Source organism: Trametes versicolor, assembly GCF_000271585.1.
Source record: "Trametes versicolor FP-101664 SS1 unplaced genomic scaffold TRAVEscaffold_17, whole genome shotgun sequence".
NCBI classification, from domain to species: domain Eukaryota; kingdom Fungi; phylum Basidiomycota; class Agaricomycetes; order Polyporales; family Polyporaceae; genus Trametes; species Trametes versicolor.
The window spans coordinates 150,400-160,659 of record NW_007360337.1 but is presented as its reverse complement, the minus strand read 5'-3'; the positions used below and the strand labels follow the sequence as shown (position 1 = coordinate 160,659).

Below are 10,260 nucleotides of genomic sequence, written 5' to 3'. Positions count from 1 at the left end.
GGGACCGCATCACTGGCCTTGGTCTTGGGACTGTCTGTCACTAGCGTGCTTGTACTCGGGCTCCTAGCGGGTCCCTAGGAGGTCGCTTTCCTTGGCAACGTGCTCTACTGTGTCTCAGTTTACTCGAATGCTAGCTGTCTAAATTGGGGCTTTGTGTCTTCTTTGTTCGCCTTGCCGAACGTCTTCGCTCGTCACCTCACTGTCTGCCATGTGCTCCCGATCAAGGCTATGCGGCTTGACGTCGGTCTCGCGCTGCTGTCTCGCGCTTTTCTGTCTCACGGCTCACGGACCTCTGTCTTAGTAGCTTCGGGACTCCTGGGGCGAATGTAGTAACACATATAGTAGTAGCACGCACATGTAACAGCACTCGGTTGTATGTATGTTTTGTGTTGTTATATATATGATTGGGTTTTCCTGCATCTGCCGTGTATAGTACGACGACCCGGATTACGAAAAGCAGGCTATCTGCTAGCCCATAATACACCTTGCGTGGGCATAGAATATTGAGGATCTCGAAATGATTGGAAATTTCGCAATCATTGCGGCGGTTGTAAGGGGCTCAACGCGATCGTAGTGGCATTACGACAGATTGCAAACTAATGATCATTGGGAACATTCCAACGGATTATAAGTCCATGATAGCTGGATTATATTCCATTGCAAGATCCGGGTCAAATCTGTGATGCATTTGGAAGCCCTTCCATCTCTCGTCGGTCAGCCCTCGGTCAGGCTGCGGTCTGTCCCCATCCGCTCCGGTCTCCCAACCACCTTCCGTACGGTTCGACAACCAAATCCAAGCGTGCCCGGTTCCACCGACGTCCTTTGAGCTGCCCTTGTGCGTAATCCCGACGTGCGCTTCACCGCCGCTGTGGGAGACCATCATTGCCGCCAGCGCGCGGGTCCAGTTGTTCGTCTTTGCCTTCGACAGATCGCTGCGCCGTTCATCATGATGTCTTCTCCTTCGAAGAGATATACCCAGTGGCCGCGCCGATGTCGTTGCTGAGTGCCCCATGTCTCCGTCGTGTGGCCGCGACGCACAGTGCCCCCCGTTCCCGCGAGCTGTCAGGGGCCTAGCGCCCTCGCCGACGACATCCATTTCATTACAGCAACTGCCCGAGGATCTCAAGGGGTTGTGGACCGTCGTGAGACCCCTCCCTCCATTGCACCACTCGACTCCTATCGCGCCGCTGCTCACCGCGACACCGACCACAGAGTCCACGATCGACTCGAGTACGGCATCCGCTGCGCCCTCCAGCTCTACGAAGTCAGTATCGCCATCCCGGTTAACTAGTCAGACTCTTTCTCTCCCGATCCCCAGTAGCAGCGCTGCTCCACAGCCGCTGCCCGTGCGCTCGACGCCGGCGACACACATTCATTCCATCCTTGCATCGCCAACCATTGCGTCCAATCTCTCGCCCGCGGCATCGGCGTCAGCCGCGCCATTAGACGATGCCTCCTTCGTCTTCTCGCCCTTCTCGCCCTTTAACACCTGCGCGTCAAGCACGATCAGGTGGACATACTCGGGGCCTGACGAGGCCGTTTTGTTCTTCATCTCCACCACCAGCACGCCGAGTTTGCAACTAGATACACCGGACTTCGAGCCCGTGCCGGGCGGAGTCGTAGAGGCGGCGCTCGGGAGCTTCACTTGGGAGCCTGTGGACTTTGAGCCTGGGTGGTACGTCTTAGTCGCTACCGGCGAAGCTTTCGAAACGCAGTCTATCCCCTTCTTTATCGGTGCATGCGATACGACGCAGCCCGTACTGCCAAGTTCTACGCCCACGCTGTCATGGTCCAGCCTGCTCCCCAGCGACATAACACTTCCGACGACGACATCCAACACATCGCTCACCACCCCGTCCACTTCGCCGCAGGCTCTCTCCTCCAGCTCGCAAAGCCAGGGGAACAAGCATGCGGCGGTAGTGGCAGGGGGTATCATCATCGCCGTCACCGTGCTCATTCTCACCATCGTGACACTCGTCTGCTTCCGCACCGCTCTCTGTCGAAGATCACGCACCGCTATCTCCCTCCCGCGCGACAAGAGGCCGTATCCGTCCGCGCGCTGGCTCGGTCTCTCGTCCAGCCACAGCAGCCTGCAGCAGCCGCACGAGGACCCCGCGCCGCCCGTGCGCGAGAGTGTCAAGTCGCCGCCGCGTCTCAGCGCGATTGAGATGCCGCGCTCGGCGCTCCCGCGCCTGGAGCCCAATCGGCGCCAGCCGTCCATGTACATCCCGTCCCCGGTCGCGACGAGCACGTTCCAGCCGTCCCCCCAGTCTTCCATCGCGAAGCGGGGGGACTCACCGACCTCGCTTGCTAGTCCATACAAGACGCGGAAGCCGGTGCCGCGCTTGGACCTGGTCGAGGACATGGATGGGGCGTCGGCGGTGCGTGGTTTCGCGAGCACGGGCGCGCCGTCCCCGGAGATCACGTCGCCCGTCCCGTCGTCCGCGACGTCGAAGATGTACCGCACGCGCGACAGCGGGATGAGTCTCCGGACGGAGGCCACGTCGGAGAGAGAGGAGGCGTGGAGGGCAAGGGCGTCGAGCATCATTGACCCACACCAGTTCGGGGCCATGAAGACGATGCATTCGGTAGTACCGGACGTTCCTCCGCTTCCACAGAAGTATTGAAGGCTGTAGTGAGTGAGCTCGTCCGCTTGTGGTTTCTTCTGGTTTATGCGATGATACCCCGCACCAGTGTAGCAAGTGAGCAGATACCATAGTATAGTGGAGCTGTAAAGTACTGTGGGGATGGACTCTTGGGACCCTGTGACGACAGACTGGGCGATACATCTTATGCGGCTGGGTCAGGCTTGTCTGCTTGTGCCGTTTCTGCCTCTGCTTCCTTCAACTTTTTGCCGAGGATTTTTGCGCCGACCTGTACACCAAGTATGAGAGGGAGAAGGGCATCTGTGTACGATACGTACGTTGCGTATGTGCATCTCAGCACGTTCCACGCCGAATTCCTTGGCCCGCTTGTAGTGCTCAAGGGACTCCTCCAGGAATCCGCACGCCTCGAGAACAGCAGCGAGGTTGAAGGCAATCTCGGCATCCTCTGGCGCAAGGGAAGCAGCGACTCTGTTCCCGAGGTCAGTAATGTACCAAGCACGGCCGACCAGGGGTGGTATGCACGTACCGCAAATGGTGGAGCGCGAGGTCGGGCCTGCTCACGGCAGAGACAATGTATGCGCTTGCCAAGTCTGGTGACATAGACTCAACTCACGACACTGCGTGACGGGCGGAGCATTGTACGTACTGGTATGGGCATCTGCGCTTGTGGGCTGCAGGGCGATGGCCTCCTTCCATGCAGTGATAGCATCGTCATACTCCTCTGCTCGCCGACGTCTCATTCCCCGTAATTTGTAGCACATTGCGAACAAGTCACTCACTCAAATGGTAGTGTGTAACGCCCAAGTTAAACAGCGAGCTTGCGGTCCGCTTAATGTCCACGCTGCGTTTGTACAATTCCTGCAAGTACATATGTTGGCTGTCAGAATGGTTTGCGGTGGAGACGTACCTTGGCCGCCTGCACGTCACCCTCTTCAAGCTTTTGTGTGCCCTCCTCCAGGCATTGCATTGCCTCCACCTCCGCCGGGTTCACCGCGGACGAGTTTGGGGTGGTGGAAGTAGCCCATCCTGAGAAAAGAGTCGTTGGTTAAGACCGAGTATTCGAGATATAGCACGCAAGCACAGGCAAGTACTTACGCTTAGCGGAAACGGACAGTGACGCCTTCACCCGCGGTGAACCGTGAGCCCGCGCCGAAGATGCAGCAATATGCAAGGGCCGGGAGAGACACGTCCTTGAGGACTGGAGTGCTGTCGTACGTGCAGAACGCACGATATGTGAGAGGGCGACTCTAGCAGACATTTGTGGTGGCGGTTACAGTCGTTTGCATAAAGATGTGCAGGTCGGGCTTTTCGCGCCGATTTGTTTGGCCCGGCCAAATAAAGCCTGATATAGTAGGTACCCGGCGCCTGATAGCGCGCCGTGACAGATCGCGCCAGACGAGACGCGTCGCGACGCGCGCGCGGGTTGCAACGCGCGCGGTGAAGTACTTCACACATTGCATATCGCGTCTAACGGAGGACTCTATTATGTATGCTGTACAAGATAGGATGGTCTATGAATATCCGCAGTTCAGAATGAACCCGCGCGCGCTCTCTGCCGAAACTGAGGCCGCCGCTTGGTGGATTAGCCACGGTCGCACCTCGGGCATGACAGCATGGTCCTCGTGGCGACGCAGCCACGACTTGACACAATGAAAGGCTTGCTCGATGGGGTTCATGTCGGGCGAGTAGGGTGGTAGATAGATTAGTTTTGCGCCTGCAAACATGAATCTGGGACAGCAATTTTGCAAGGGGTGAGAAATGACTTACCACAGTCATCGACGACAATGCTCCTGACCTCCTCGTCGTGGTGTATCGCACAGTTGTCCATGACGACTACACTCCTCTGGCCCGGATATGGGTTAAGAAGAGGAGCCTAAACATGATCAGACATCAAAAAGAAACAACACACAATGTAGAGCAAACTTACCAGTTCGTTCTCGACAAAGCTGATGAATCTCTCCTTGTTTACGGACCCCTCGAATATATCCAGGGCAATGAGACCGTCCACAGAAAGCGCAGGAAGTACGGAATAGCGTTGCCCACGTATAAACGTCGCGCGACGCACGCAGGCTTGTCCAATGGGACTCCACCCCTTCCTGCGCTGATTCGTAATGTCATCGACACTTGATTCGTCGAGCCAAACGAAATACTCCATGGGGATGTCCCCGTGCGCTGCGATCCAAGCAGCACGAAGCAGCTCGTCGCGCTCTGCGGCTTCTTTCGCGACGCTCTTGTGGCTGAGCGCGAGGCGACGCAGGGTCCGCGAGATTGATGCAAGCGAGACGTCCACGTCGCGATCGGCCGCGAGTTTTGCTTGAATTTCGTCAAGGTAGATTGTCGGGTTATCAGCCAGGAGGGAGTATATGTAGTCGATGTCCGTCCTGCTCAGGACACGAGGACGTCCTCTGGGAATGAGGGACTCGGGAGTAGCGATGCTGCCAGTAGTTCGATGAAGGGCTAGCACTTTGTAGATCGCACGCTCTTTGCATCCAGCGAGACGAGTGATGTCCTGGATGGACGTCCCCTCTTCGCGCCAGGCTACAATCCGCTCCCGGAGTTGGTCTGAGATACGAGGGCCTCGGGCCATGGCGCGAAGAGCAGTGGGAGGTGCGTCGACGGTAGCAACGCGCGCGCGACGCGTCTGGCGCGACCTGTCACGGCGCGCTATCAGGCGCCGGGTACCTACTATATCAGGCTTTATTTGGCCGGGCCAAACAAATCGGCGCGAAAAGCCCGACCTGCACATCTTTATGCAAACGACTGTAGTGAGCAAGACGCAACGCGTCCAGCTCGGAACTTCGGCTCGAGCCGACGTTTAGAGAGCAAAAAGCTGATCGAGGCCGGGATCGAACCGACGACCGCTTGTGTGTAAGACAAGAGTGATAACCACTACACCACTCGACCATGCAACAGCAATCACACATTGTAGCTAAATAGACATAGTCTTCTCAGGGAGGCTGTGGCATGAATTCCTGAGATTTCACGACGACTCGACTCACTTGCAAGCGCACACCATGCTTTCTACGCAAACCACAGCTATCTCAGCTCCTTAGTCTTAAAACGTTCCGATACAGCTGGAGTAAAATAAAGCAGTTACCCTGACAGGATGTAGACTCGACCGTTTGCTATATTTTGACGTTTTCGTGCACTGACTATGCTGTCTGACGTCATGTAGAAACCTGGTGTCCTTGTCGACATGATAAATCTCACGAGCTCGGTCTACCCGGGCGGCGAGAATAGCCAACAAATGCATCTTGAACGTTGGGCTTGCCTATAAGGACGGCGACCTATCGACAGCCGTGCGCGCAGTTGATAAATCCCAGGTAAGGATATGTACTACTGGATGCACTGCGGGCGATGACAAACACCGGATGCCAGTTAGCTCCCCAGGCTCGAATTTACCCCGGGGTGAGCTTGGGCACAAACTCTCAAGTTCTCTCTCGTCAAAACCCGAGAAGCTCGAGGGCTAACTACTATGTGCCACCTCCGTATCGGAAAGCTTCGAGCATACGAAGAAAGCGAAGTCAAGCACATCCGACATTCGGAAGATACCCGCGCTCTCCGACCGGGTGACATTATCCAGACTTTTGACCACATTTGCGAATGGGACGAAGACTGCGTGTCTTTCGACGTGTGCGAAAGGTCTGTCAGTTCGTTCCCTCTCAGCTATCTGGTTACTCACGGCGAGCTATAGCTGGCGGGGTCTTGGTGACGCCTTGTGCGACGATGCTCTGCGGCATGTGTTCAGCGGTCCGTCGTCGAGCGTAGGAAAAGACCTGCTCAAGACTTTACAAGAACAGGCCTCAGCTAGAAGCGGCACACCCAACGCGGCGCATGACTTTCTAGATGACATAAGTCAGGCCCCGCCTGCGGGAATTCTGGCATCTAAGGAGGAGATAGTTCTGGCCCAGAATTTCTTTCTCGACAACTCCATTCAGATCATGCAAGCGCTTTTGCATTACAGCCTTGCTGGAGGCTTCGCGAGGTATGTCGCGGGGTATCATACGATCCAGTATTACTGATTGAGCTCTCTTGTGAAGCCCACGCATCGTCCGAACGCTGGAAGCCGTCTCATATCTGGTCCCTCACGTGAACCACGACAAAGGCGGACAATCTTCCTCAGACCTATTGGCAGATGTCCTGTCCAACATCACCAAGGCGTCCACAGATAGGACCTTTGCACGGCTCTCGGAAACGATGCAATTCATTCTGGACGTCATGGGCTGCACAGCGTCCGCAATTCCCACTCACCCCGCCCCAGAAGACGATCCCCATGAAATTCATAGACATGCGGACCAGAAGGATACACATTCGAACATAGATGCTTTGGCGTACCTCATGCCCGGTGGTGAAGGTTGGCGGTCTACCGTGAGGGTACGACTTCTACACGGCATAGCCCGCTGGCGGGTAGAAGAACGCTGGTCAAGAGAAGGCAACGCGCAACCTGGTGTTCCTATAAGCCAAGAAGACATGGCAGCGACGTAAGGCCTCTTTCCCTGTGCCTTTACATTGACTTATTTGACACGATATGTGCAGGCTCGCTGCATTCTCGACCGTCCCCATATGGTCCCTCCACCGCCTCGGCCTCCCGCCCTCCCCCGCCGAAGCCAGCGCATACCTCGCGCTCTGGCGGCACGTCGGCTACTACCTCGGCGTCTCACCCCAAATCCTCCTCCGCCACTTCCGCGCCACCCAAACCGCCGACAAGTTCCTCGCGACCGCCGCGCTCCACCTCTTCTCCGACCCCACCTCCACCTCCGCCTCGTCCCCCTCGCCCCTCCGCGGCCCAACCATCCCCATCCTCGTCGCCGTCTCGAACCGCGCCCCCCTCCACACCTCCCTCTCCTACAACATCGCGCTCACGACACACCTCCTCGGGCCCTCCCTCTCCTTACACCTCGGCCTGCCGCCCACCCCTCTGAGCGCGCGCCTCCGCATGCACGCGTTCCTCCTCCTGCAGCGCGTGCCGCACGTGTTCGCGCGCTGGTACCCGCGCGCGGGCTGGCGCGAGAAGCGCAGGGACGTGCTGCGCGAGGGCATGGTGCGCAGTGTAAGGTGGAATATGGGGCAGCGAAGGACGGCGTTTCGTCCGCGGACGATGGTGAGGGATGTTGGGGAGGACGGGGACGGGCAGGATGGTGGCGCGGGTGGGGAGCTGGCTCCGGGTGTTGTGGAGGCGGAGGGTATTCAGCGGGACCCGGTGCGGGCTAAGGTGCTCGGGAGGATGTGGTCGGAGGTGTGGAAAGAGATGGTCGCTGTATGCGTCGCTGTTGGCGTTGTGGCCGTTGTCGTGAGTTACTTCGGGCTTAGGTATATCTTACATTTGGCATGGTAGTAGCGAGAGGATAGAGGTTTGGCATGGTAGTTAGCTTGGTTAGGAAGCGGCATACAGGGCATGCATCTTGATGCCATAATTGCGGCTCACTCACGCTGCCACTATGATCCAACCAAACGCGGTATCACAAGCATTGCGCAAGATGGTACGAATACATCCAATTTGTTCTTCCTCTTTGTAAACTTCAGATCTACGCACTTCCCGATTGTCCGTTCTCATACCCGATCCCCTGCGACGCTCCCCGTTTAGGTGATGACGGTGGGCTTCTCGCGGCCGAGGAACTCGGGCAGGTTGCTCAGCTGCAGGGCGACCTCGATGAGGCCCTTGAGACCCTCTTGCGCGTCCTTGTTGAGCTCGGCGGGACCTGCCGAGGCAGGGACGTAGCGCTCGACGTACATCCGCACGGTCGCGCCCTGGCTACCGGTTCCGCTCAGGCGGAACACGACGCGCGAACCGTCATCGAAGGTGACGATCTGGCCCTGGTTGCGGCTGATGCTGCCGTCGATGGGGTCCGTGTAGTCGAAGTTGGTGACACCCGCGACGGTGAACTTCTGGCCGGTGCTCTTCGAGACGTGCGAGGTGCTGGCGAGCGAGCCGGTGCTGATGTGCACGTTGATGGCGTCCACGAGGGACTGCGCTCCGACCGCGGGGACCTCCTCGTAGTCGTAGCGGGAGAAGAACGAGCGGCCGTAGACAGCGTAGTGCTTCTCGAGCAGCTCCTTGATGCCGATGAGCTCGTTTGGTGACTGCTGGTTCGCGTACGCGAGGATGTTCAACCACGCTATGTATTTGGTTAGTGCGGTCGGTATGAAGCGTATCAAATAGTACTCACCAACGACAGCCCAAACACCGTCCTTCTCCCGAATGTGGTCGGAGCCCGTACCAAAGGACTCCTCACCGCAGATCGAGAGGCGGCCAGCATCCATCAAGTTGCCGAAGAACTTCCAACCTATTCATACCGATGTTTAGTGAACGTGCGCGTCTAGAGAATGATCGTCGTACTCACCAGTCGGGACGACCGCGCATTCTAGGCCCTTCTTCTTTGCGACCTTGTCGATCTGTGCGCTCGTGGGCATGCTCCGAGCAAGGCCCTTGACACCGCCCTTCTTGAAGTAGGGGATCGCCTCGGCCGCCCAGTCAGCGATGATAGCTACGCTGTCGCTGGGAGTGACGAACGCGCCCTTGCCGTAGATCATGTTCCTGTCACCGTCACCGTCACTGGCAGCACCGAAGTGGATGTTCTCGCGCTCAACGCGCTCGACAAGTTCGTGTGCGTATGTCAGGTTGGGATCGGGGTGGCCTCCGCCGAAGTCGGGAAGAGGTACCGCGTTTTGTACGGAAGTCTCGGGGAGACCGAGGGCGTCGATGAAGATAGCACGCCCGTAAGGCCCAGTGACACCGTGCATACCGTCGAAGAGCACTTTGAACGAGTCCGCATGAGACTGGAGGAAGTTCTTGATGAGGGGGAAGTCGAAGATGGATTCGAGGAGCTGGACGTAGTCCGAAACGGAGTCGATGATCTCGACGTTCGAGGGACCATAGGTGAAGAAGCCCTTCTTGGAGAGGTCAATCGGGGCAAGCTCAATGACCTTGTAGCTGGAGATCGTCTTCGTCTTCTCAAAGATCTTGTTGGTGACATTCTCCGGAGCAGGACCGCCGTTCGAGACGTTGTACTTGATACCGAAATCCGCGTTAGGGCCTCCGGGGTTGTGGCTGGCAGTGAGAAGGATACCGCCGTCCGCCTTGTACTTGCGGATGACGTTGGAAGCAGCGGGGGTGGAGAGGATGGAGTCCTTGCCGACGATGAACTTGGCGACACCGTTAGCAGAACCGATCTTCAGGATGGTCTGGACGGTCTCCGGGGAGAAGAAGCGACCGTCTCCACCAATAACGATGGTCTTTCCGTTGAGGTCGACGGCATCGAAGATGGCCTGGACGAAGTTCTCGGTGTAGTGCTAAAGCGGGGTACTATCAGTAGAGCGTCTTGGATGGAGCGCGATAGACATACCTCCTGCTGGAAGACCTTTACCCTGCGTGACCGTTAGCATGCGTGCTCTCCTTGTAGTGTTTCCGACACTCAATCGTAAGGAATCCTGCAGCCTCCTGCCACGTCCACACACCAAAACCCAGCCTGACGCGAGCGCACTACTGATCATAGCCGATGAGGTAGGGAGGCGCTCACCTCTTGCGGAGGCCGGACGTGCCGGGCTTCTGGCCATCGTACGGCTTCGTCTTGACTTCCTTGACTTGGTAGGACATGGTGTAGAGGAGATGGGGGAGAAGGGGGAGATGACGAGGCGGATAGGGCCTGCAGCCTCT

The 10,260-nt window shown here is 57.5% G+C and overlaps 5 protein-coding genes and 1 non-coding gene across 6 annotated transcripts; 2 read left to right on the top strand and 4 right to left on the bottom strand.

The window, feature by feature from the left end:
• Positions 1 to 1,010: 1,010 nt before the first annotated feature.
• On the top strand, positions 1,011 to 2,627 carry TRAVEDRAFT_54378 (uncharacterized protein; the record flags this gene model as incomplete). The annotated part of the gene is made up of 1 exon (XM_008047306.1): positions 1,011 to 2,627. One exon carries the CDS (start codon positions 1,011 to 1,013, stop codon positions 2,625 to 2,627), a length of 1,617 nt encoding a protein of 538 aa, XP_008045497.1.
• A 163-nt stretch (positions 2,628 to 2,790) lies between these two features.
• TRAVEDRAFT_137041 (TPR-like protein) lies at positions 2,791 to 3,636 on the bottom strand (the record flags this gene model as incomplete). Its single annotated transcript, XM_008047305.1, has 6 exons — positions 2,791 to 2,874; positions 2,924 to 3,074; positions 3,133 to 3,196; positions 3,253 to 3,327; positions 3,386 to 3,464; positions 3,514 to 3,636. Coding segments are annotated over 6 exons (576 nt in total), but the record flags the coding sequence as incomplete, so codon positions are not given.
• A 1,254-nt stretch (positions 3,637 to 4,890) lies between these two features.
• TRAVEDRAFT_80769 (uncharacterized protein) lies at positions 4,891 to 5,196 on the bottom strand (the record flags this gene model as incomplete). Its single annotated transcript, XM_008047304.1, has 1 exon — positions 4,891 to 5,196. A coding segment is annotated over one exon (306 nt), but the record flags the coding sequence as incomplete, so codon positions are not given.
• A 241-nt stretch (positions 5,197 to 5,437) lies between these two features.
• TRAVEDRAFT_t267 lies at positions 5,438 to 5,510 on the bottom strand. Its single transcript has one exon. It is a non-coding gene; the product is annotated as a tRNA-Val (tRNA).
• A 571-nt stretch (positions 5,511 to 6,081) lies between these two features.
• On the top strand, positions 6,082 to 7,955 carry TRAVEDRAFT_24970 (uncharacterized protein; the record flags this gene model as incomplete). The annotated part of the gene is made up of 5 exons (XM_008047244.1): positions 6,082 to 6,248; positions 6,301 to 6,591; positions 6,647 to 7,087; positions 7,143 to 7,896; positions 7,917 to 7,955. 5 exons carry the CDS (start codon positions 6,082 to 6,084, stop codon positions 7,953 to 7,955), a joined length of 1,692 nt encoding a protein of 563 aa, XP_008045435.1.
• A 95-nt stretch (positions 7,956 to 8,050) lies between these two features.
• On the bottom strand, positions 8,051 to 10,200 carry TRAVEDRAFT_157183 (phosphoglucomutase; the record flags this gene model as incomplete). The annotated part of the gene is made up of 5 exons (XM_008047303.1): positions 8,051 to 8,722; positions 8,774 to 8,890; positions 8,948 to 9,896; positions 9,950 to 9,971; positions 10,124 to 10,200. 5 exons carry the CDS (start codon positions 10,198 to 10,200, stop codon positions 8,187 to 8,189), a joined length of 1,701 nt encoding a protein of 566 aa, XP_008045494.1. The 3' UTR covers positions 8,051 to 8,186.
• Positions 10,201 to 10,260: the final 60 nt, after the last annotated feature.